At 58.7% G+C, this 26070-nt stretch overlaps 1 protein-coding gene across 4 annotated transcripts in view; it reads left to right on the top strand.

The window, feature by feature from the left end:
- The window catches only part of TEAD4 (TEA domain transcription factor 4), a 65228-nt gene extending 39410 nt beyond the window's left edge, over nt 1–25818 (top strand). For 2 of the 4 annotated variants that reach the window (XM_030761836.2, XM_089920146.1), the window contains exons 3-12: nt 1390–1454; nt 1805–1867; nt 5503–5631; nt 6617–6660; nt 7121–7176; nt 9263–9402; nt 10442–10615; nt 21780–21920; nt 22748–22900; nt 23012–25816. In XM_030761836.2, coding sequence (XP_030617696.2) covers nt 1390–1454; nt 1805–1867; nt 5503–5631; nt 6617–6660; nt 7121–7176; nt 9263–9402; nt 10442–10615; nt 21780–21920; nt 22748–22900; nt 23012–23125 — 1079 coding nt within the window. In that variant the 3' untranslated portion in view covers nt 23126–25816. Of the gene's footprint in view, nt 1–1389; nt 1455–1804; nt 1868–4255; nt 4315–5502; nt 5632–6616; nt 6661–7120; nt 7177–9262; nt 9403–10441; nt 10616–21779; nt 21921–22747; nt 22901–23011 lie in introns of those variants that run through there. The other 2 variants (XM_089920144.1, XM_089920145.1) reach the window with 2 other exon arrangements.
- Nucleotides 25819–26070: the final 252 nt, after the last annotated feature.

The raw sequence follows: 26070 nt of genomic DNA on the forward strand, positions 1-26070 counted from the left end.
ACCTGTTGCCAGACCCCCAGGTTGGGAAGCCTGACGTGGGGCTCAGAACCTTCACTGCAGTGGGTGGACTTCTGTGGCATAAGTGTCGTCCAGTCTGTGAGTCACCCACCCAGCCCTTATGGGATTTGATTTTACTGTGATTGCGCCCCTCCTACCGTCTCACTGTGGCTTCTCCTTTGTCTGTGGATGTGGGGCGTCTTTTCTGGTGAGTTCCAGGGTCTTCCTGTCGATGGGTGTCCAGCAACTAGTTGTGATTCCGGTGCTCTCGCAAGAGGGAGTGCGAGCACATCCTTCTGCTCCGCCATCTTGAACCAGGATTTCTGAGGGTGGCCTCTTGATTCGGCCTTGGCAGTGGGGAGAGGTCAGCTGGGGGCCCCATGTGGCCTTGGCCGTGCTCTCTGGTTGCAGCCCAGGTGGCTGACAGCCCACTTGTCTCGCCTCTTCCCTGCACCAGCAGCTCCCTCACTCCCACTGCTGCGGCCCCTCTGGGCTCAGCCATGCCCAGCAGGACAGGGCAGGTCCCGGAGGTGGAGAAAGGAAGTAATAACTGCCGCTCAAACCCTCTCGCTCTGCCTCTCCCCACCAGTGCCCTCTTTATGGTCTAATCCTACCCGTGGTCAATGCAGCTCAAGGCTCACCTGGCCGCCCAGCCTGAGCTGGCCCCTCCTCCTCTGAGCACTTGGCATGGTCCCGTCGGACACGGGCGCAGGGCCATCATGTGGGCACACTTCTCTCCTCCACCGGGGGGTGAGCTCTGGAAAGCAGAGAACCCCTTGTCCTGATCTCATTTACGGTAAGGGAGGACATGGGGCCTGGTCGTCCTGGGGGATCTTGCAGCATCACCTCTAGGAGGCTGGGCCCACAGCAAGCACTCGTGTGACCCGTTGACGGTCTAGCTGGAGCCGTGGAGCTGTGCTTGGCTGGGTTCCCTGTGTCCGGGTTAGGGCCACGGGTTCCTCTCTGGAGACACTCTGTGTCTTGGCACCTGCGTCCCCCGTCCCCCTTGCTGCCCACAGACAGGGCACACATCCTGTCAGGTCCCGCTCATTAATGGAGGTGGTGGGGACCGTGGGAGCTGCCCGGGGGAAGGGCCAAGGAGGAGGCTGCCAGGCTGCAGTGGGGGAGGCTCTGAGGGGGCTTTCCGAGCTGTGCGCCCACTGGCCAGAGATCCACAGCCCTGTCACCCTGCTCTCAGGTTAGCAGTCCCCCAGCGAGGCCTCGGCTTCCTCTTGCTGCTAGGAGATCCCTGGGATCTCAGGAGGGCGGGAGGGGCCCCGCAGAATCCTCACCCCAAGTGCCGCTCAGGTTGGGGAGGGCCGGTGAGGGGCCCTTGAGCTCGCCTGTCTTTGTCCTGGTCCTTCCGCTGAGTGGATGTTGGCGTCTCCACAGGTCGGAATGAGCTGATCGCCCGCTACATCAAGCTCCGGACAGGGAAGACCCGCACCAGGAAGCAGGTGGGCCCTGGGGCAGGTACCCTGGCACTGGTGGGCTCCCAGGGTGGGCCCGGCCCTCCGCAGGACTGGGTGTGGACTCTGGGGGCCAGCTTGGGAGGGGTCCTCTGCTGGGTGTGCCACAGATGGTCAGTTTCCCTGGGGTCCCTTCTGCCATCGCCTGGGAGGAGACCCCTCCCCATCCGACTGCACTTGTATTTAACTGGGAGAGGTGGGACCGAGGTCCCATCAGTGACTGATCCTTTCATTCATTCGTTCGTCCATTCAGTCTGTGATGGGATGGGGGGCTGTGGAGGGCCGAGGGTCAGGGGAGCCGGCCGTCGGGGAGACAGGAACCTCTCTTCCCGCCACAGGTGTCCAGCCACATCCAGGTTCTGGCTCGGCGCAAAGCCCGCGAGATCCAGGCCAAGCTGAAGGTAAGGCCAGGGCCGCAGCGGGAGGGCTCGGGTGGGCCAGCCTCCCGGGGCTGGGGCTCTTCTCCCAGGAGGAAAAGTCTTCCCTTGGGTTTGGGGGCTGGCTGCTTACGTGTGGAGCCAGTGAGCTTCTCAGTGCTGAGGAAAGTGGGGTTCAGCCTGTAACCTCTCTCCCACCCGCACAGAGGACGTTGACTGGGGGCCGTGTCTATGTGTCTGTGTGTGAATGGCCGGGCTCACAGCATCCTGGGAGATACAGGCCGGTCTCCTGCTGTGCTCCCTGCCTGCCCCCTGCAGCCCAGAGGAACCGGGCACACCCTGAGTCCCACGGTTAGAGCAGCAGGACTGCCCTCCAGACCCCGTTTCTTGCAGACCGTGTGGCCCCTTACTGCCGTCACCCAGATCCTGTGGGTGGCAGGCCTGCAGGGTGGGGTCCACGCTGGGGGAAGGGCTGGTGGGGCTCCCTGGATCAGCCCCACCTTGCAGGCCTGTCTGCCAACAGGCGACTGCTACACGGGGGGCCAGCCGCTGGTGGGAGTCCCCTCGCCACGGGCCTCGGGCCTCCTGGACCCTGGACCCAGGGGCCCTTGGCTGAACCCTGGCAGGGAGCAAGCTACCCATCACGGTGGGTGTAACAGAAGAGTCTATGGCTTCTTGGTAGGAGGAGCCAGCACTTGGGGCTGAGACCAGTAAATCACAGGCATTTTAATTTTATTTTTATGTTTTGGCCGCACTATGTGGCTTGCGGGATCTTAGTTCCCCGACCAGGGATTGAACCCGGGCCCTCGGCAGTCAAAGCACAGAGTCCTAACTGCTGGACCGCCAGGGAATTCCCCACAAACATTTTTTAAAGCAGTGGAAGCCCTTTCGTTTTTCTCCCAAATTAAAGATCACCCCGATCCGTTATCAGAGGAGCTACTCTGGTCAAAGCTAGGTTGGCGAGAAGCAGGGTAGGGACCCTTCGTGCTAGTCACCTCTCAGCCCCCATGACTCTCGAACCCGAAAGCATCCCAGAACCCAGTTTAAAAGCCCCTGGACTAGAGGACCATGGAGGCCCCATCTGGCCCCGTTGTCCGTGACCCTGACACTGGAGGCTCTGACGGCGTGGGTGGGAACTCCCAGGAGGCCCCATTCCTCCTGCATCAGCCCAGCTGTCCCCCGCCCCTCACAGCTGTGGCCCAGCCCTTGCTCCTTTGTCCCCGGGACAGCTGGCTGGGCCGCAGCTGCTGGTCTCTCCCTCTCAGGCCGGCACATGTGTGTCCGGACATCCCTAGCCCTGCAGCCCACTTGCCCCTCACTCCCCGCTCTGGTCAGCCTGTGACTCACCAGGGCCTGGTAGGGGACCGGGTGGAGAGCCGAATGTCCAGGGTTCTGTTTAGAGCCATCGAGGGGAGCTTTGCATTCCTGTGGGGGCCGGCTGTACGGCCCACGTGTGCTCGAGGAACTGAACCTGTCCCTGTCCACAGGCTCTAACGTGGGGCTGGGAACAGCCTCTGTGGACCGCTGGACAGGCTTCAGGGGGAGCCATGGACCCCTTCAATAACATGCACATTTTCATGCATTTTTCGGGGAAGATTGGTCTGAGGATTTTGTCATATTCTCCAGAGGGTCTGGGGCCCAATGTAGTTAAGCTCCCTGGTGGATGGCAAGGTCAGGTAGAAGTCCTCGGGTCACAGCCCTGGTCTGGCCTGGCTCTGCCCTGGGCTGTGGGCCCTCTGCCATGTCACCCACCTGCCTCGAGCTCCATCCAGCTTCCCCGCCTGTAAAATGACAGGGTTGAGCAAGGTGGTATCTGAGGTCCCCTCCAGCCGCAAAATTCAGTAGCCTGGTCACTGATGTCACCCCGCACTCCCACCTGATTCCTGTCCCACTCGCTGGTCCCTGGCCGTTCGTTTAGACTGGCCATCGGGAGGAAGGGACTCAGGTTGCCGACACAGGGCTGGAGCTCTCTGCCCTCCCACCACTGCAGTTGTTAACAGAGGTTTGTGGGCCTCCTGGGGCGTGGCCTGCCACCCCATTCGTGTCCTGGAGGGAGCGGGCCTGGGCATGTATGGCATCTCCCTCCTGACATCAGCAGAGCCCTTGGGGAGAGACAGCCTGATGCTTTGGTTATCAGAGACAGCCTCAGAGCAAGGCCCAAGTTTGGCCCCAAAAGGACAGTGGGCTGGGGAGTCCCACCACTCAGCGCGGCCTCCCGGGCCCTCTGTGCTGAGGATGGGTGCCGGCAGATCCTGATATGCCCCCTCCTTGGTTTGCTCAGCCCCCCGGGCCTGCAGAGGTCAGAGGTCATGGATGTGCCATCCCGGACGGACCTTAAGGGCCTACTGTCACGTGACCCCTGTCAACACCCAAGTCCCCTAAATCCTCTGAGCCTCAGTTTCTTCATCTTAGAATGGGGAGCCTACGAGTCCTGCCAGCCTCACGGGGGTGCTGAGATGTTCAGAACCAAAGTGAGACAGCGTTCTTTACCTTCCGGGGGCCGTCTCGTGTGTGCCCCATGAGCATAAGGGGCCCCTGAGAAGCCGAGTGGAAGGGCCTGGCCCCAGAACTCATCGTGCAGGATGCTGGACGCACCACCTGGACCCGTCGGGCCTGACGCCGTGGTGATGCTACCCACCGGGCGAGTGAAGTCATATGCCAAACCAGCTGTGGGCTGAAAGGACCTCCCTCAGCAATTAGCTTGCTTATTACTCAGGACAGATTTGGGTCCACCAATCTGATTATTAAATAAAGTGCCCACTTATTTTTCCCTTTTAAAAAGTAATTCATCCTAAAGATACAGAATTTCTAATCAGAGCTCGCGAGTTGACATAAACCAACCTTTTGTCTCCAATAGTGCTACCCATACTGAATAATACTTGCTGTTCAGTCTGTATGTGTGGTCTTCTTTTGGACCCACTAGGCTTTCTGACATACAGTATGTTGTCTTATTGGTTTTGAAGACCTTTGGGATTGGAGAGCTCAGGATGGGGGACCACTGGCTAATACAAGTAGTAACCACGTATTATGACTATTGTTATTGTAAGCAGGCCGTACTGCTGATTTGCTCGGAGCCTCTGCGGGTGAACCCGTTTTGGAGGGGTCTTTGGACCGTAGAGGGGACCCACAGAGGGCAGAGAATTGGTATTCGCATCCTGGCACGTAAAAGGTTCGGGAGCCATGGGTGCCCGTGGTACAGTAGAGATCCACAGGCCAGGGCTAAGACGGGGGCCACAGGAGACCGTCCCTTGTCACCGTCCATGTGACTGAGGATGACCCCTGCCCAACAGATATTCATGCACCATCTCCCAAGGGCCAGGTGAGAGGCCCCAGCCACCCCTGGTGAGCAAGACCTGGGTGGTCCCTGTGTCCCTGAGGTTGGTAACAGGAGAGCAATGGTCTGGCAGGTAGCCTCCAAAGTCTCTTTAAACCCTAATGAGACTGGCAGGGCAAGTGATGTGCCCCTTTGACGGATGAGGAAGGTGATCAGAGCCACCGAGTGACTTATTCAAGTCACAGGACCGGTTCCCAGCCCTGCAGAAACGTGAGCCTGGTCCCCAGGGCCGAGTCCAGGGTCTGACTTCCCTGTCACCAGCTGGACCCGCCTCTCCCGACCTGCCACGGTGCCCACACTGAGGCCTCCCTCGATGTCTCCCCAGGATCAGGCAGCTAAGGACAAGGCCCTGCAGAGCATGGCTGCCATGTCGTCCGCCCAGATCATCTCTGCCACAGCCTTCCACAGTAAAATGGCCCTCACCCGGGGCCCAGGCTACCCGGCGGTCTCAGGGGTAAGTGGGGCTGCCTGGAGTCGGAGGCTGGACTGCCCCGTCCTTCTCACTCCTTCCCCTTCCAAGGCACTGGCCACACCAGAGTCCTCACTTGAGTCCTCTCGGGCCAGGAGAGCCGGGGAAGGAGAGACCAAGGACCGAGGGGCCATGCAGTCGCCGGGACCGCCCTCCTGGGGGCCTCGGCAGTGACAAGGGTGCAGCCGCCCCGTCACACGGCCACCTGGGGGCTCTGCAGAGTTGGCCCCGTTTACAGAAGAGGAGGCTGAGGCCGGGCTTTGGGGCGGCGCCGGTATGTTCGGAGGAGCCGCTCTGCCCCGCCCCCAGCTCAGCCTCGTACCCCCTCCGCCCTCAGGGGCTCCTTCCAGGTAAAGGGCTGATGTCCAGGAACAAAGTCCTCTCGAATTTTAAACTGAGAATGGGTCTCTTGGCTGTGGCCACGTGGGTCCCGCTCTAAGAACAGTCCAGAGAGGCCCCTCCTCCCCGGGGCTGAGTCCTCCCAGGGTGTTGTAGGCTGTTGGGACTGACGCACCGCCCCAGGCCCTGTGTCCGGGGAGGCTCTCGTCCAGCATTTTTCCGAGTGTGTCCAGAGGCCGCTAGTCCGGAAGGGTGTTGAGTGGACAGGACGACGGGACAAATGAGTGCACACGTGACTCGGGCACTCAAGTCTCAATAGGGTGCCTGACTCCAGATCTCTTGAGAGTCCTGCGTGCCACTGTCACCAGGCATCTGTCCCCGAGGAAGGGGACGAGTGCCGTGTTTGCAAGCCTGGGGGCTTCTCTTGGGAGCCCCTTATCGGCAGGCGTTCCAGAGGCTGGAGGTCCTTGCAGCGCTCTCGGGGACGCCGTGCTGCCTGGCTCTAGGCAGGCACCCTTCCCAGGCGCAGGCCCTGGCCTCGCCCTCCAGCTGAGCCCCTGCCCGGTCTGTCTCTCGACGCAGCTGGCCGCGCACACTGGGCTCTGCTGACCCTGTGCTTTTGTCTCCTCAGTTTTGGCAAGGAGCTTTGCCGGGCCACGCCGGAACGTCCCACGAGTGAGTATGGCCACCGTGCTGCCCCGTTGCTCCCTGGGCTGTGCTTGAGCCCGTGAACTCGTGCCGCTGACCCAGGCCTGAGGGTGGGAGAGCCGCAGTCTGGGGTCAGCCTTTCCGGATGGCCCTGCGCTTACGGATGAGGCTCTCCTGCTCTCGGGCACCCTGGGGTGGCGTTTGCTGAAGCCCCAGTCTATCCGGGGCGTAGCAGAACCTGAGCTCAGGACCCCGAGGGGAGCAGTCTAGGAACCAGCCCTCTGGCTGGCCTGGGAGGGAGGGAGGAGGGGTGGGTTTTCCAAACAGACCCGCTGCTTCTGTGGGTCGGCCAGAATCCCGAGGGAGCGGGAGGCCAGAGCCACTGACCACCCGGGCCTGCCTCACTGAAGACAGCGTTGGAGCCTGACCGAGGCTCTAGGGCTGCCACCTGCCCCCAGGCCCATGCGTCCTCTCTCGTCTCCCACAGTGTGAAACCTTTCTCTCAGCAAACCTACACTGTCCAGCCGTCACTGCCTCTGCCAGGTGGGTCAGCAGGCTCTGCCTCCCTCGTGCATCACACCCCTGTGGTTCCTGCTCCGGGTCCCAGGCCCTGACTGCTAGACGCCCCTAGCAGTCCCCTTAGATGCTGCCCTGGCACGTGCTCTCACCGTGCACCCCAGCTCCCAGCTCCACCTCGATCCTCTTCCAGGAGCCAAGCCCCCTGCGCCCCCAGGGCTGTCTGTCCTCCCCAAGCCCCTCCCCAGCGAGGCTCAAGGCTGGCAGGGTGCGCACAGCTCAAGGGGCAGTGCCTGCGCCCCGGGGTGGCCACTCCACCTGCGTGTGTGCCCTGTCCTGCTTGGCTTCTGGGATGGCTTCCCTCTGTGACACTGTAATCCTCTCCTTCAAGACGGGGGTCCAGCAGAGCATGGCTTTCCAGCCTGGAGCCCCTGGTTAGCAGAGGGAAGGCTCCTGGCATGAGCCAGATGGAGGTCCAGCTGGGCAGCACGGAGCTCCCGCCTTCCCCGCTCACGTGACCCGCTCTGTCCCTGCCTCTTTCTCAGGAAGGTCCCTCCACCTTCCGCTCTGCAGGGCGAGATAGGATCCTCACCCTCACCCTCCTTTCCTGGCTTGGGAATGGCTCCTGCCTGCCCAGTGGCCTGGCTTTTCCTGCTCTGAGAGCGGGCCCTGCCACCCTCCTTAGGTTCCTGACGGTTGCTTGGGGGCCTTCCACCCCCTCTAGTCCGTGCTCTCCCCTCACGGCGCCCCCACCCCGTCTGCAGTCACATCCCCGCTCTTACCCTCTGTAACTCACCTGTCATCTTTTTTTTTTTTTTTAATATTTATTTATTTGGCTGCGTCGGGTCTTAGTTGTGGTGCGAGGGCTTAGTTGCCCCGCAGCGTGTGGGATCTTAGTTCCCCGACCAGGGATCGAACCCGCGTCCCCTGCATTGGAAGGTGGATTCTTAACCACTGGACCGCCAGGGAAGTCCATCCATCATCTTTTTAAAGCATCAATCTCACCGTGCTGCTTCCAGCTTAGAATCTGTTAGTGGCTCCGTGGTGCCTTCAGGACACAATCTAAGCTTAACTGTCACTCCCTGTGCCCTGGGCAGCGTCTGGGGCTGGTGTCTGTGTCTGTCTTCTGTGTGTCGGGTCACATCCGGTGTGCACGCCGCGCTTGAACAAATGAACGAGTGATTCGGCTCACCCGTCAAATGCCAGCCGGTGTGCCCAGCATGGTCCTCCGCCCGCCCCCCGCCGTCCCTTTTCTCTTTCCTCCCCGGGCTTCTGACGTACCTGCCTCACTGCCCTCTTGTCCCGTCCGCCACCAAGCCCCGGGGTCTTGCTCCCTCCGTGTCCCTCCTGTGTCCCCTTCTCTTCACTCCACTGCCCTCTTCATTTTCCCACTTGGGAAGAACCCACAAGGCCTGCGCCTCTCGTCCACCTTGCCCCAGCCCAGTCCTTCCCCCACTCGGAACAGGATCTTCAGAAACGCACAGCCGGTCGCTCCTCCGCCCCGCCTAAAATCCTCCTATCGCCCTCCTGAGCTCAGGCTGAATACTGGACCCCTTACCTAGCAGCCAGGGCCCGTCTCTTCAGCCTCGTTTCCAGCCCCGACACAAACCCGCCCTCCCCGTCACATCTGCCAGACGGAGCCTCCGAGCTCACGGTGCATCTCGCGGCCCCGTGCCCTCTGCCTGGAGCCCCCTTCCCCTGTCTGCACCTGCTGCCTCCCACTCTTACCCCGTAACCTTTTTCAGCATCACCTTCAGGTGGCCTTTTCTGACGCTCTTCAAGGTGGACTAGGGGCCCCCCTCCCCCGCTGTGCTGGGCACCTTCCTGTCTGTTTTCCTCACGTTCATTGCTTCGCTTACTCGCCAGCCAGCAGCCAGTCCCCCTTGAACGCAGTTCCGTGCAGGGGCCCGAGGGGACTGAGCTGTTCCAGGCTGAGCTCCCCGCCAGGGCTGCCCCCGGACCGCTGGCCAGTTCTCTGCCTGCCCACCCCCTCCCCGGCTGGGAGACCCCGTTAAGGCAGACAGCAGGTCCCCCAGCCAGTCTGGGGGCTTGGCGGAGGGTGCGGCAGGGAGGCCCTGTGGACCGGCTCCCATGTGCCTTCCACTGTGCGCAGGGTTCGAGTCTCCCGCAGGAGCCTCCCCGTCGCCCTCCGCGCCCCCAGCACCCCCGTGGCAGGGCCGCAGTGTGGCCAGCCCCAAGCTCTGGATGCTGGAGTTCTCTGCCTTCCTGGAGCGGCAGCAAGACCCCGAAACGGTAGGTCCTGGCCTCCCTCTGGCCGCTCTCCCGCCTGGTGCTCACTCCTGGGGCGGCGGCTCCCCTGCTTCCCCCAGCTCCTCTTCCTCTGGCTCTGGCTTTCTCGCCCTGCTCTCTGCCCCACTCCACCTTGGGGCCGAGCTTAGGGTCCTTGTTGCTTTCCATCCCCCCTTATCCTTCCATCCTCTCCCTCCCTGCTTCCTTCTCACTGGACCTTCCCTCTGTCCCTGGCTCTGTTTCTGCTCCCCACCCCAAGCCCTCGCTCGGTTCCTGTGCCCCATCCCGGTGCCCCAAGGCTCTGTCCCTTCCCTGCTCCCACCGTGTCCACCTTCTTCCCGGTCCGGCCACCTCTCCGTCTGAAGGCACTGGTCCCAGTCCTGCCCGCAGGCCCTGTGGCTCTGAGGAGTCTCCTGTCTGCCCCGTGTCCTCGGGGACACCAGCAGGAGCAGCAGCCCACCCCCATCCCGCCCCCTTCAGTGTCTCCGTCCTGGGTGACCGGCGTCACCTGCAAAGTTCAGAGGAGCACCTGGCCAGGTGGACAGGATGCCAGAGTCGGGGGGTCTTCACTGACCATTTCACTTTGAAATGTTCAAGCTTATGGTTTAGATGAGGAGCCCAGCGTGGACCACGAAAGAAGCGGCTCTTCTTTAGCTGCAGCAAGGGACCACAGCCGCCGCTTCCGGGGGGAAGCACCCCCGTATGGGCCGCTGGTCTTCCATCACAGACGAGATCACGGGGGTCCAGAGATAGAAAATGAGTCGCCTAAGGGTGTTGGCGACAGAGTCAAGACTCAGTACAAATAGCGACCAGAATGTGCCGAGCACCTGCTGGGGGTCACCCTGCCCCAGGTGCTGGACACCTGTCGACTCTGCTTTACACTCAGCCCTTCTACCGGCTCCGTTTTACCAGAGGGGAAACTGAGGCCCCCGCCGTGGCGTCCCTGCTCTGGGCCACTGGCCGGGCTCCGAGCCCCGGTCTGTCTGTTCTGTCTGCCTCGCCACCCCCATGGCCCCTCAGAACAGTTCTTCTCTGTCCACAGTACAATAAGCACCTGTTCGTGCACATCGGCCAGTCGAGCCCCAGCTACAGCGACCCCTACCTCGAAGCCGTGGACATCCGCCAGATTTACGACAAGTTCCCTGAGAGGAAGGGTGGTCTCAAGGAGCTCTTTGAACGGGGACCCTCCAATGCCTTTTTCCTCGTGAAGTTCTGGGTGAGCCTTGGATGACCTCCTCCTTCCCACCCCAGCACGTCGATGACCGCAGGGAGAAAGGAGGAGGGGTGGGCCTTGGCGGTGGTGGGACCTGGGACATGCAGGACAAGAGCGAAGGGCCAGCACAGAGCGGCCCTCTGGTGCCGGGAGCTCAGACCAGATGGGGCCATTGGTGCCGCAGAGCAAGGCCCCCTCCTGATGGCGGGGGATGGTCACGCCTGGGCAGAAGTGTGGCCTCAAGGGGTCTGTAGTACCAGAGAGGACCTACAGGAGACCTGAGGGGTAGTCACCCAAGGCTTTCAATGCCAAGGTTTCCGGGCCCGCAGCGGGGCAGCCGTTGGGCTGGGTGGGGCTTGGAGAAGTGGACGGTAGGCTTAGGCTGGGTCATCCCCAAAGAAACACCGAGCTTCTCCAAGAGCTCAGCCTGTAGCTCGGCCTCCGCCGCCCTCCCCAGCTCACCCCTGCATGGGTGCTGTGTGGGTAGAGCCTCCTTCTTTTGAAACCTCCTCCAAGACCAGGAGGCATAGGACCTCTTCCAGGGGCCCAGCACCCACAGAAAAGGGATGCCGGGAAGAGGGACAGGGCAGGAGAAGCCAGCGGGAGGAAGTGCAGGAAATCCTTCTGGCTGGTGATCAGAGCCTCCGAATCGTCTCAGAGCCCGGAAGCTGGGCCTTTATTTGGTCTCGGACCACTTTGATAACCTGAAAGCTGTGCTTTTCCTAGAAGTGGGCATATTCACACGAAAGTGTACATGCAGTTCCAGGTGGCTTACTGGTCCCTGGCTAGGAGCTCTTAGCCTAGCCCTCATCCGCAACCGAATCTGTGGGGCTGGCTGTCTACAGAAAAGGCAGGAACTGGAGACCCAGGGCCCGGATCCCAAAGAGGCTCAGTGTTTGCCCTTGCAGGACAGCTTGCTCTGCGAGCCGATGGAGGTTGGCCCTGGGCCTTCAGGGATGGGCAGAGTTAGGCGGAAAAGGGGAAGGGCCTCCAGGGGGGCTAGTCATGGGTAAATGTGTAAGAGAGGGAACCGCGGAAAGTAAAACGGGAGAGGTGAGTCTGATCCTGGAAGGTCCTGATCCTACAAAGGTCTGGATTTGATTCTCTGCTGGGATGAAAAATAGGTAATAGTTTCTTTTACTGTATCTTATTTTTAAATCAGTGCACGTTCATAGTTATTAATACCAAAAGGCTTACAACTGAAAACCGTCAGGTTGTCGTCTGCCTCCTCCCAACCCCAAGCCCAATCCCGAGAGGCAATCACTGTCAAATGTCCCTGTTTATTCTGGGTTTTATCTCCCTAGTTCTAAGTATCTGCTTATATTGCTCCACTTTGATATCGCGACTCTGTGTTGTGTATTTATGGTAGAAAAACACTGGCTATATTATAGCACTTTTCCCCTCATCGTCCCAGTGAGTTTTATAATTTAGTCAAAGCAATAAAGGGTTTAGACTTTGTGACAATGTAGATTGACCACCAGAGTGTGTGATAATTACATGTCATTTCTTGTGCAACTTTTTGTTTTCTCCTAAAAATAAATGGCCCTTTCGCTTGCACATTTCTAAAAAACCTACGATTAAAATTTTACAAATTGTTCTATCATAACCAACATATAAAATTTTAAAAAACTGTTTTTCACGCAGTGCTCAGGCCTGTCAGAGAATTTATCCTTTGTCCCTTTCTCCTTCTGGATGCCCCTGTTCTGCTCCAGTTTGAACCGGTTTTCCTCCAGGCCTGCTCAACAGCTGTCCCGAGACCTCTGTTTACTGCTCCTCTGTTTTGAATCTACAGTTTCCTAGATCTCATATTTCTCTCTTTTTTGGTGTTCCCCCCTCATTTTGCTGGAATACATTCTCTAGTCCCTTCCTAAGAAAAGGTGCATGGTAGATAAATGTTCTAAGTCTACCTGTTTGAAATGTCATTTCTTTTCAGTACTTGATTCATAGTTTGGGTACAGAATCTCCATCGTAAATGATTTTCCCTAGAAGTGGTTTTCAAGAATCATTTTTTGGTTGCTCCGATGTCTTATGAGAGTCCGGTAGTACCCTAATTCTCTGTTCTTTGTTATGTAACTCTTGTCTTTAGCCTCTAGGAGTTTTGCGTTTCCTCTCTGTTCCCTACGTTAAATTTCACATTGATGATCTTTGGGATCTGTGTTGTTTTTCTTCCTATTTTTGAGCCAGGTCCTTGGTAGGCAGTGAGATGAGAGTCTCTCAGTTCGGTAACTTTACTTATATTATTTCTTCTTCTTTGTTTTCTCTGTGTTCTTTTCCAGGAACCCCTGTTAGTCTGATGTTGGATATCCTGGACCTATCCTCTCTGATTTTTACCATTTATTTATTTTCCAATTCATTTTCTTAGAGACTTTCTTAACTTTATCTTCTAATTTAAGAGTGAATCTGAGTGAATATTCCATAAAACCTAAAGTAACATTGGCATGAATGAATAGTTCTTCTTTCATGTAAAGTAAGTCTGGAGGTAGAGTGTCCAGGTCTGGTCCAGCAGCTCCGTGAAATTACCAGAGACCCTACTCTTCTCTATCTGCCACCCTCAGTGTGTGGCTTCTGTCCTTAAGGTCAAGGCTGCTGGGGTTCCAGCCATCACATCCATTTTTCAGGCATCAGGAAGGGGGAAAGCCAACTTAGTTCCCTTTAAGGAGCCTTCCTGGAAGTCCCACACAATTCTTAATTAGTTGTCTGTTTGCATGTAGCTGCAAAGGAGCCAGAGAAATGTACTCTTTTCGTTGAGTAAGTTGCCATTCTGAATAAAATCAGGGTTCTGTTACTACAGAAAATGAACGACGCTTTCAATTGTTGGTGTGTCATAGTTTAACTGATGGCATTTTTTTCTTAATTGTTTGTAAAATCTTGGTGCGTTGTACATTTAGTGGTGAAATAGATTAACGGAATATGGTGGCATTCTCTGCCCACCCCCACCCCGCCCCTTGTATCGAATATTTAATTTTGACCATGACGTTTTTAATTTTTAAGAGCTCCTTCTTCTTCTTTGATTCCATCCTGATCTTGTTTCACGGCTATTCTTTTAAGTTTTCTTCTGCTCCCTTTGTTTCCTTTTAGTCCCTTTTTCTGTCTGGGTCTTTGTCTTTCAAGTTGGAGGATTTTCTCAAATGTCTATAATTCTTGGCCAGGGTTTTTGGTCCTCATTTTTTTGACAGCGTTATTGCTGTGTAACTCACTTACCGTATAATTCACCGACTTAACGTGTACAATTCGGTATTTTTAGTATATTCACAGAGTTCTGCAGCCAGGTAATTTTAGAACATTTTCATCACCCCCAAACCCATTAGCTATCACCTCCACCCCCAGCCTTAGGCAACCCTAAGCTGCTTTCTGTCTTTATAGCAGTTTTAGATATTTCACATAAATGGAATCTTACAATATGTAGCCTTTTGTGACTGGCTTCTTTCACTTAATGTTAAGTTTTTAAGGTTTAGTCATATTCTAGCACATATCAGGACTTCATTCCTTTTTATGGTTGAGTAATAGCCCACTGTCTGGATAGACCACATTTTGTGTATCCATTCATCCGTCAGTGATGGGCATTTGGGTTGTTTCCACCTTTGGGCCATCGTGAATAATGCTGCTATGAACTTAATATACAAGTCTTTGTGTGGACATAGCTTTTCATTTCTCTTGGGTAGATACTTAGGCATGGAATTGCTGGATCATATGCACTATTTATTTATTTATTTTTGGCTGTGTTGGGTCTTCGTTGTTGCGCGGGCTTTCTCTAGTTGTGGCGAGTGGGGGCTACTCTTTGTGGTGCGTGGGCTTCTCATTGCTGTGGCTTCTCTTGTTGCAGAGCACAGGCTCTAAGCATGTGGGCTTCAGTAGTTGTGGCTTGCGGGCTCTAGAGCGCAGGCTCAGTAGCTGTGTTGCACGGGCTTAATTGCTCTGCGGCATGTGGGATCTTCCCGGACCAGGGCTTGAACCTGTGCCCCCGGCATTGGCAGGCAGATTCTTAACCGCTGAGCCACCAGGCAAGTCCCCTCTTTTTGCATTCTTGACAGTGTCCTTTGAAGCACAACCTTTTCCATTTTGATGAAGTCCAGTGTATCCTTCCTTTTGTTATTCGGGCCTTTTGTCCATGTCCAGTGACTGGGAACTCTGTGGACAAGGTGTGGGCCTTGTTACCTGCTGGGCTTCTCTTTTCAGGTGGTCGGGGTTGGGGAACCAGCTGCTTTATCGAGGACGCTAGTAAATGTCAGCATACTTACTGGACCTTTTCCTTTCCTGAAGTGGTTCAGTTTCTCCAAAGAAGACTCCTACTGTCCCCCCACCCCTTGGCAGGGACAAACGAACATTCTAGCAGTGGGGCAGGGAGAGGGCTAGGGGAGCAGACCGTTTCTTAGGCAGCGTTCACCTCATACCCTGGCTCCCACCCCCTCTCCTGACATGCCTGGGGGCCCAAAGACCTGACACCCTCCTGTTTAATTTCTTCTCCTGATGTGTGAAGAGTGGGGGCCCGGAGGCCTGACCACCCAGTGTACAGCCTTTCAGCCGGTTCCTTGTGTCATATCCTGTGCCTCCCTGGCCGTCACTGTCCTGGCCCCTGTCGTCCTGAGTGGTGCTGACTTCTCATCCGTCACCCCTCTGAGGGCACTTTCAGGCTGTAACTCTTCTTGCGTCCGTTTCCCCGCAGAAGCCATCCTAGCTTAGATCAGCTGTCAGTCCCCTGGAATTTGTTGAATTCTCCTGTCCGTTTGGTCTTTCCTCCGTTTCTTCGTGTGTGTGTGGTACAACGCATTAAAAAAAGGTCTTTGCGCTCATCCTGCTGGCTCTCTGGACGGGGAAATGTGAACTTGTACGGTCAGTCTCCTTTTTTTTTTTTTGCAGTACACGGGCCTCTCACTGTTGTGGCCTCTCCCGTTGCGGAGCACAGGCTCCGGACGCGCAGGCTTAGCGGCCATGGCTTACGGGGCCCAGCCGCTCCATGGCATGTGGGATCCTCCCGGACCGGGGCATGAACCCGCGTCCCCTGCATCGGCAGGCGGACTCTCAACCACTGCGCCACCAGGGAAGCCCCAGTCTCCCATTTTAACCAGAGGTCCACGAGGGCCACCGCTAATGGATCGGTAGCAGTTGTTTGGCGCGCTGGGTTGAGGAAGATCTGGAGGGAGCCCTTCCTGGATTGACTGGTAATGTCTGCCATGGGTGCAGCAGGGGAGGGTAGTGTGCATTTCCTACATGTTTACCATCCCGTTGTTTAGGTAATGAGGAGTCCTTGAAGGTTGTTGAATGGGGCATGGCCAGAGCTGTGCTTGGTTACATGCATTAGCCATCCAGACTGACAGCTGCAATACAGGCCGAGAAAAAGACCTCAGCCTCCTTAGGGCCACAGTGGAGAGGCTGGCTTTAGAGTCTGATGTACGAGGCAGGATGCCAGGCTCCCTTTTCTCAGGAAGGGCTTAAACCATCTCATTTCCCTTTTTCTTCTCCCTCTTCTCCCTTCCAGCCCTGAGCATGGGAGTTGGAACCAAGTGGCTTGGTTGTCAGCAGCCAACTAACACGGGCACCATCCGGCCAGCGGTGGCGACTCCCACCTCCTGCGTGTGTCCAGGGAGGTTTCTGGCCTTTCCTTAGGAGAGCCTACGCCCTCTGTCGCCCACTCCTTCCCCCACCCCCCAAGCCTGTCCAGGCTCAGTCTTGACTCGGAAGTACGCCCTTGGCTCAGCTACCCCGAGGGTTCAATTTAAGGTGACCCCTGACCAGGGAGGCCTGGCTGGCAGGAGGCGTATGGGAACACCGCCCTGGTCGTGGCAGATAGCATACTGGGGTGACAGTATTCTGTATTCTTCTAGCCACCATCCAAATGAGAGCCATCCTAGGCCCCCATTTCACAGATGGGGAGACTGAGGCATGGAGTAAGCAAGGGTCTGGCTCTGAGACCCCCAGCCTGGGCAAGCCTTGCTCCTGTAGTCCTTCTTGTGATGCACACGCCGAGGTAGATCAAGGCAGTCGGCGGCAGGTCACCCCAGGCACTGTTCATAGCCTGACTTGTACTAGCACGTTTCATCCTTGCCACACCTCTGAAGGGAGGTACAGCTGACAGCCTCGTTCCGTACAGGGGAAGGTGAGGCACAGAGAGGTGAAAGAATGTGCCGGGCAGCCCAGTTCGCAGTGACAGAAGCAGGATCAGTGCCAGCCAGCCCCGCTCTGGGAGTGTGCTCGGAACTGTCACCCCACACCATCCTGCCTTGCCGGGTGGCTGGGGTCCCCCGTGCGGCCCCGTGCTCCCCCTGCTCCTGGTGGAGAAGGCTCTGGGTAGCCTAAAAAAGGGCCCTGCGCCCCTGAGGAAGGGCAGCTAGTGGGGGCAGGGAGAGAGCAGTCTCAGCTGTGCATTCAGTGTCGAGCCGGGCACTGGGGCTTCTTGGGGCTTCTAGAGCCCAGGCTTCCCTTCCAGGAGATGGGCAGGGGTGTCCTGCCTAGAGATCAGAGCTGGCAGGTGGAAAGGAGGACCAGAGGATCCTTCTCCTACCTGGCTCGCGGCCCTTGTCCTCTCCTTCCTCCTGAGCCTGGGGAGGCTGGAGGTGGGGGTGAGGGGAGGAGAGAAGGTGGAGACGGTGGTGCTGGGCAGCGTGATTGGGCAGGTTCCACGCCAGGCCGCTGTGCTCCGTCCACAGGCTGCGCACACAGCCCGTGCCGTGCGGACCCGATAGGAGCTTGCGTTCCGAGTGGGAGAATCAGAGCAGGTCTCGCCTGCTCTGTGTGGGAGGGGGTGGGCTGCCAGTGAGCCCTCCCAGCGTGTCAGGAGAGCGAGGCAGGCAGCAGAGGGCCCAGCTGGAGAGCTGTGTCCCGAGGGAGTCTCGGCTCCTGTGGGCCCTGTTTCTCCACCTGAAAAGTCAGTACTTTGTTCCGGAGGGCCTGCGAGGGGCTTGTGTCCTAGGACCCTGATGAGTGGGGTCGGCTGGGGGTGGGAGGGTGGGCACGTGGGCGGCCAGGGCACCTTGGCTGTCATCCGGTCCCTCTCCTTCTGCGTGGGGAAGGTAGAGGCGCCAGGGAAGGACAGACCTGGGATGTGGGAGAGGAAGGTCTCCTGCGTGCTAACCACGGGACCTGGGGTCCTCCCAGGCAGCCCCGGCGCCCTAGCCGTCTGGAACCCTCTTCTCCTGTGCCCTGGCCTGTAGCTGGTGTGAGACTGACCACACAATTAGGAAGGGATGCTGCCAGGAGAGGACAGTGTCACCACACACACCCCTCGCCCTGCCCCAAAGCCTGGCGATTTTCTCGTCCGGCCCCAGGCCCTGGGCACGCAGGCTGCGGAGTGGGTCAGAGCCCGCTTGGAGTGGGAGGAGGACTTTGATGTCCCAGCTCGGCCTCCTGTCCCCCTCCTGCCGATGGTACTGTTCTCTTTGGTGGGGATGGGTAGTAAGTGGCCGGCTCGTGGGCCGCCGGGACTCATCGGTTCCAGCTGGCGGTGGCTTTGGGGGCAGGAGGGGTTGGGTGTCAGGCTGTGCTCCGTGGATGTGAGATGCAGGGGCTGAGAAGCTCCCAACTCCCCCAGGACATGTGAGACCAGCAGAGGCCACCTCTGTCCTTAGTCAGTGGGAGAGGGGACTCTTACACACTGATGGCCGTGAACTCCAGTCTGCAGATTGAAAATGCCGGGCAGAGCTGGGCCGAGGCCGGACAGGGAGGACAGTACCCCAGACCTTCCTCCGTCGAAGGGCCCTGACATTTCTCCCAGGCACATACCAGCCCATAACAATGAATCTGAGCCCCCGGCCCCCAGGCCCGGCTGTCCCGGCTCATCTGTCAGCCACCCGATCCGCTGCACCTGTTCCAGGCCCAGCCTGTGAGCTGCCACTGCACCGTAGCTATGAATAGGGTGGAGGGCAGGGGGCTGTGGGGGCACTCTCAGGGTAACGTGGGGGGCAGCTTTGCTCTCAGGCTGAGAAGGCAGAGACGCTGAGCGTGTGCGGGGAGGTCCTCAGATTGGGGGGTATGCGGTGGGGCTGCAGGAGGTGGTGGGTTGTAATTAGGATGGCACCAAGGATGGTGAGGTGCTGTGGGGTGTGCGCTTTTCGCTGGCCGGGGTCCCCTGGGACCAAGCAGTGGGACCATAGGGTAGGTTCTAGGGCAGACATTGGACCGCCAACGTCTGAGCCAGATGAGGCGTCTGAGACTTTCATCTCTGCCCCATCTCCTTCTCTCTCTCTCTCTCTCTCTCAAGCACCAGCTCACCTGTTCTACCTGCTCCCCCAAAAGTCACACACTCCATGAGAGCAGAGACAACACTGCAGCCTCTTTGGGCGCCCCCTGTCCTGGCCATGCTGGGCCAGGCAGGATAAATGGGCAACGGAGTGACTGGAAGGACCAGGCGAGTGGGAGGCGATGCCAGAAGCCCCTGGAGTGTCTTTGAGCCGGGGCGGGGCTCCGAGGACTGGCAGGGGTGCAGGGGGTGGAGGTCCCCCTTGTGAGTACAGGACTGCTTCACACCCAGAGCAGCCGAGAGGGGAGAGTTTCAACAGCCCCGTGCCACTATGTGGAAGGCACACCGCGTGCTGGGCCTGAGCCCTGGGAGAGCTTGGTTCCCGCCTCAAGTGTGCTTACCATCTGGAAGGGGCAAGGCCAGGCCCTGCCAGCACAGGGTGGTGACGGGCACGTCCCATCCCCGCGGGGTGCTGGGCAGCTGCTCCCTTGTGCGCTGGGGAGAGCCTGGAGGGGCCATGCCAGCCCTGCCCGAGCCCGGTGCACAGTGCACGGATTCACATTTCTTCATTAACAGTTAGGTGATTGTTTTCATATCTATTAGGAGAAACAGAATCCCTGATGTCACCGATATGACTGCTTAGAATAAGAATGAGTTGATTTGAAAGAAACCGTTAGGGATGGAGTGGGGCGTGTGGTGAGTGCTACGTGAATAGCATCAATCAGGAGGAGGACGGCGGTGGCTGCATCCGGGAGACATCAGTTCACGTCCTGGCCTCGCCCCCTCATCCGGGCGCCTGCCCTCCCCAGGAGCGGGGCTCCCTGCCAGCTCTTTTCCAGGCACGGTCCACGCTCCTGCCCTGCGCTCATGTATCTCAAGCACACACGAACTGTCCCCCAGGCCTTTTTTGTCCGACGAACTGGGTCTCCGAGGAGAAGCGTGTGACTCAGTAGAGAGAACAGGAGACAGAGAGCTGGTGCTGTCCCCGGGGCCGGCGTCACAGCAGCAATTAATTCCCAGCCCACCGCAGGCCCCTGGGCGCCCCCTGCCCTGCTCCACGCCCACCACAGATGCGGGAGACTGCTGCTCATTTTGGAGTTTGGTTTTCTCCTTTTCTTTTTTTTGGCCATGCCGTGCAGCTTGCGGGATCTTTGTTCCCCAACCAGGGATTGAACCCAGGCCCCCAGCAGTGCAAGTGCAAAGTCCTAACCCCTGGGCAGCCAGGGAAGTCCCTGTAATTCATTTTCTTCTTTCTTCCTAACGGCCCCATGAAAGCCCTTGCTGGGCACACTGAAATGTATGCCATCTAGGTCAACATGGAAACAGCCTTTATTTTCATCATAAAGGTAACACATCCTCGGGGCTTCCCTGGTGGTGCAGTGGTTGAGAGTCTGCCTGCCAATGCAGGGGACGCGGGTTCGTGCCCCGAGCTGGGAAGATCCCACATGCCGCGGAGCGGCTGGGCCCGTGAGCCATGGCCGCTGAGCCTGCGCATCTGGAGCCTGTGCTCCGCAACGGGAGAGGCCACAACAGTGAGAGGCCCACGTACAGCAAAAAAACAAAAAAAAGTAACACATCCTCGTTCTGCTTTATGACCTGCTTTTTTCTTTCTTTCTGCTCAACATTATGTTGTAGTCAGTTCACAATAGTAAATACAGGTCCCTGTCCACACGGTGTGTGGCTCTATAATATTTCTGCTGTGCCCAAGACAGTTGCCCCCCTGCCAGTCTAGAGGGTCTTCTTGCTCTTGGAAAACTTCTTTCTCCAAAGGAGAGAAAAGTAATGACTTTGATGGCCAGGGGCAGAACAGCCCGGGGCCCGGCTCTGAATCCTGCTGGAAACTTCCCAGGGTTCTGGGGCTCCCTGTAACTTTGTGCAGAAGAGTCCTTGGGGTCAGAATCCTTATCGCGGTCAGGAGCTCCCCTGCGTTTGTGGGGCTGCACTCTGGGTCCTGCTGGGCAGTGATCTGGGACGAGTTGTGTGGATGGGAGGAGAGGCTTCCCCCTAAGAGTAAGCCTTTTGTGATGTTTGCACACTGCTTCTGAGTCTGAAGCTGCTTTGTTAGCACCTCAAATGGGGTGACTTGCTGTGGAGCCCAGGTTCCGGGGTGGGGACCCCTCAATGGTTGGGGGCTTCGCCGAGGCACCGAACAGCCTCACCCAGCGTCTCTCGGCTGGGTGGGAGAAGCAGCAGAGTTGGAGCCTGAGGACCCAGGGCCCGTGACTCATCCACTCTGTGGCCTTGGGCAAGGCCCGCGGTCGGGGAGCCTGAGATCAAACTGAGGCCCCCGTCCTGCCTTGTCCCCCTCGCAGGGAGTGGGTGTGAAGTCATGAGTCTTATTACCCACCTTTTCTTGGGGGGGCAACTTCAAATCGCCCCAACACGCAGCAGGAGGCGTCCTGGACCCTGCCATCAGGCACGAAGCTGATCAGAGGCCCGGGGGCTCCCACGCCGGGCTGGGGAGGGGTTCCCTTTGGCAAACGGGCTCGATGAGAGGGTGCTAACCAGACTTCTGTCGGGCATAGAGCTCTCAGAGCAATTGCAGAGGAACCCAGCGGAAGGAGGCCGGTGTTGGGGCAGAACAGAGATGCAGAAGGTCAAGGGTGGCGGGGCTCGCGGTGCCCCAGAGATGGCGGGAGGCCAGGCCCCCAGAGCCACTGCTGAAGGGACACTGGCAGGGCCCTAATGTTCTAGAGACCGATTTGGGGCCCCGTCTGCTGGGCTGTTGGTACCCGGTGGGCAGCAGGGCCGGGAGCTGATGCAGGCCCAGGTTCTTGCCATTGTTTGGGGCACACGGCCTGACTTTACACCAGGCCTGCGTGTGGATGGATGAGGCAGCTTTCCGAGGTCCTGCGTCCACGTTTTTTCTGAGCCCCCTGATGGCGTCCTGGCCCTGGGGCCTGGGCTGTGGCCCCAGAGGCCTCCTCGGTGCTGCCCCCAACAGGGCCCCTCTGAGTTACCGCCCCTCCTCGGTCTCCCCTTGTCTCCCTCCAGGCAGACCTCAACACCAACATCGAGGATGAGGGCAGCTCCTTCTATGGGGTGTCCAGCCAGTACGAGAGTCCTGAGAACATGACCATCACCTGCTCCACCAAGGTCTGCTCCTTTGGCAAGCAGGTGGTGGAGAAACTGGAGGTGAGCATGCGCCACTGCTCGCCCGCCTGGGCGCCAGACCGTCGCGCCCGTGCGGCCCGGGCTTCTCACCTCTGTGCCCAGATATGTCTGAATGAATGCAGTCTGACCCTCGCCGTGCCTCTTCATTGACAACCCACCTCCCGTCCAACACAAGCAGAGCACCTGCCCCCCCTCCCCATCCTGGTGGGCCTCACCTGTTGCCCGTCAGGTCACGGGGAGCCGTTCCAGCACCCCAGAGCTGAGCTCCCCTACAGCTCTTAACCCACGACCCCTCGGGTGGTTCCGGGCAGCAGCGGTCTCTGAGAAGCTCTTCGAGTTAGTTATTTCCAGTGAAATTTTAATTTTGAGATCGTTGTGGATCCACGTGCAATGGTAATCCCTTCCCTAGTTACCCCGATGGCAGCATCTTACATACCTAGAGTGGACCATTAGTAACCTGGCTGTTGACACCGACGTAGCCCACCAACCCGAGTCAGATGCCGTCCGTTTACACGCACTCACTTGTGTGCATGCCTGTGTGTATGCGCCCAGATGTGTAGCTACACATACGTGACGGTTCCGTGGCCACAAGGTCCCTGTGGCCCGTCCCCCATGTGCGGCCGGGATTGAGCTGTCATTCCGTCTTCGTCTCCACGTCTTGAAGCTCCTTCCTCCGATACCCGGTGTCTGGGTCATGGGGGGCAGGGGGTGCTCTGTCTCGAGGGCTCCCTGGGCTCTGCCCGTCCTTCCCACTTAAGGCCGGTTGGGTTGTGGAGCTTCCTCACGGGGCCGGCCAGGCTGGCTGCGGGCGGCGGCCTCCTAAGCCCCACTGTCCCCGGGCCCCGCAGACCGAGTACGCGCGCTACGAGAACGGCCACTACTCCTACCGCATCCACCGCTCGCCACTCTGCGAGTACATGATCAACTTCATCCACAAGCTGAAGCACCTGCCCGAGAAGTACATGATGAACAGCGTGCTAGAGAACTTCACCATCCTGCAGGTGTGTGTGTGCAGGGGTGTGCGCAAGGGTGAGGGTGAGAGTGGGCGGTGGGCAGAGAAGGTGGCATGCTGTCTCCTGGGCCCCGACGCCCTCCTCCCCTCACCCCTGCAGGTGGTCACCAACAGAGACACGCAGGAGACGCTGCTGTGCGTCGCGTACGTCTTCGAGGTGTCGGCCAGCGAGCACGGGGCTCAGCACCACATCTACCGGCTGGTGAAGGAATAAGAGACTGGGGAGCAGGGAGGGGGGCAAGACATCGTGTGCGCAGGGATGTGGGGTGGGGACCCGCGGGGGCAGCCCCCACAAAGCGCCAAGAGAGTTGAGGTCATGACTCTTCTACCCAGGAACATGAACCCACAGTGCCTAAGCCCAATAAACGCAAGATCTGGGCACCTTCAGAGGCCCCGTCTGGCTGTGGGAGCCTCGGGAGGGGCTGAGGGAGCGGGGGCTGGCTGGGAAGCGGGCCGGAAGCAGCCCCGGGGTGCGGTCCTGAAGCCAAGGCCCCCATGGACTCAGCCAGGAACGTCCAGATGCTGAAGCTCAAGATGGGTCAGCCCCTGCGCTGCACTGGAGCCGCTGCCGGCCACGCTGGGAGGCCTGAGGGGGGCGTGGGTCCTTGGCCACCTGGGAGTGACGGATGCATCCGCCCTGGCCACCTCTGCTGCTGCTGCCCCAGGACAGCCAACAGGGAGGTGCGGCCCAGTCCTGGGGGGGTGGGTTTCAGGTGTGGAGGTGACTGAACTCTCGGGAGGTTGGAAGTGGACGCGGTCAGAGCTCTTTAGGTAGTTTTCATCAGGCCACGCTGGCTGCCTGGGGGGGGTCAGGGGAGCCCGAGACAGCGAGGGTGGGAGTGCAGTGGTGCAGCCAGCTTTTGAGTGTGGCCGGTGAGGCCGGAGTCACGCGGCCTCCTCTGTGGTGGTGAAGGCCAAGACAGTTGGTCAGAGGTCTGCGGTGGACCAGTGGTTTCTGAGACCACGCAGTCTGCATGGTCTGTGGGTCTCACCGCAAACCCCTCCCAGCCAAGAAGCCTGCCGGGTGCCGCCTTGGAGCAGCCCAGGCCGTCCACGCCCTCCTTAAGTCCACTCCCTACCTAAAGGTCAGGTTCTGTGCCCCCCTCCCCGCTGCGCCTGGAGGGGACCCGCCGAGGGATTTCCCTGGTCTGTTTCTCCTGGCAACTGGCCTCAGTCCTCGTGTTCCCTGCTGCCCGAGCTGTCTCAGCCTGAGTGTCCTTCCTCCCTGTAAAGGGGGATGGGCGCAGTGAGGAGGAAAGATCATGTCGGTAAAGGGCCTGGTGCAAGATGCACCAAATACAGTAAACATTATTATCATCACCTTATCCCTGCCCTCGGGGCGCTCGGGGCCCGGCTCTTTGCTGCCATCTAGCGGCCATTTGGTATCACCTTCTCTAGTGGGGAACCACAATTCCAGGAGCCTGGGGCCGAAGGGGAACGAGATTCAACCTGCAGGTGATGTGTGTGCCCAGCACTCAGGGAGATGTATGGGGATAAGAAGCGAGTAAGACGACGTTGAGGAGGTGTTAGGGAGCAGTTAGGAGCAAGGGCTCTGGAGTCAGGCTGCTAGGATTGGAATCCTGGTGCTCAGCTACAGACTAGCTGTGTGGCCTTGGGACAAGCTACCTAATTTCACTGTGCCTCAGTTTCCCCGTCTGTAAAATGGGTATAACAACAGTACCTACCTCGTGTATGCAGAGTGCCTAGCACGGTGCCGAGCACACAAGCGTGTGCGATACATATGCGTTATTATTCATAGCATCTGACTCCTTGCAATCTGAGAAGTCAACCTGGAAAACTCTTAAGTGGGGTGAGCGGTCCTCAGAGCAGCTGGAGTTCAGAGGCGGGAGGGGGCAGGGCGTGGAAGGTTCGGGGATGAGGGGGAAATTGAGAGGGGCTGCCCCTTGAAAGAGGGGCAACGTCTAGGTAAGCAGCCTGTGGACGGCCGCTAGGCTCCATGCCAAGTTGTGTGACCCTCGTGCGTGCGGGGACCCAGCTCTCCCTTGTGGATGATGTGATGTGGAGGGGGCCTTGGGGTCCCCGAGAAGCACTCACACGTCCTCCTCTGGTTAGTGTCTGCTAAGGCTCTCCCGCCCTACCCCCTCCCAGCCCCTGTTTCCGGTGCTGTCAGAATAAGGGGAGCTCGTGACGCCTGCCCTCCCAGCACCACTGAACCTTCCAGCAAGGGCTTGAGAAGCGTGTGTGAGCAGCCTCTGGGCCCCGGGACGGATGCACAAACTAGGTCCCTCGTTTTGTATTGTGGGTGAGGGCTGCCAGTGCAGCTGTCGGGTCCACGTGTTGGCTGTGAGTCTTCCCTTCTCTTTAGGAACTGACCTCAGTAGCCTAAGGGACAGTAACCTACTTAGAGCTGGAAAGTCCAAACCGGTCAGCCACGGAGAGCACAGATGCAGGCGCCTCTCCCCGCGGTGTCGTGCAGACCACGACCCTCGGGGCCCGCAAATGGGAGACCCGACCCGGCCCCGCCTCTCCTGCAGCCTCATCTGACACCCCCCTGCGCCCCTCCCCGCCTTTCGGCTCTGGCACCGCATGTCCCCTGGCTGGCAGGCCCTGGAGAACTGTCACTCATTCTTCAAGAGCCAGCGTGGAGCCACGTCTTCTCCCGCAGAAGGGCCGGTTGCTCCTGTCCTGGCGTGGAGAAAGCGTTCCATTCACAACCCGTCAGAGCACCTGCCACGCGTCCCTGGACAGAGGGCCTGTGTCACCTCTTCCATCCTCACCCAGGGGTGCTGTGCTCTCCCCATTTTAAAGATGAGGGAAGTGGGGTCTGGAGAGGCCGGCTAACTTGCTTGAGGCTGAATGCATTTATTCACTGGCTTAACACACGTTTATTTAACTTCTGCTTCGTGCCAGGCGCGGGACGTACTGATGGCCGAGGCAGACGGGGTCCCTGGGAGCTTGCGTTTTATTGAGGAGGGAAGACAAAGTGAGCGGGTGAAGGACGTGCAGACTGACGGGTGCTGACAGGAGGAGAGGGCGCCGAGGCCGCGGCCTGGGGGGCGGGCGTGACGCGTGTCCTGGGGACAGCGAGGGAAGCCACATCAGGAACCCAGAGATGCAGGCCCAGATCCGGCCCAGGCCCTGCCCCCATGCTCGGGAAGGGCTTCGGCTTTTTCTGCGTGTGATGGGAGGTCCTGGAAG

This window comes from Delphinapterus leucas, chromosome 11, assembly GCF_059928025.1.
Source record: "Delphinapterus leucas isolate spDelLeu-1000000601 "Yukka" chromosome 11, BTC_Dleu_Yukka2, whole genome shotgun sequence".
Taxonomy (NCBI): domain Eukaryota; kingdom Metazoa; phylum Chordata; class Mammalia; order Artiodactyla; family Monodontidae; genus Delphinapterus; species Delphinapterus leucas.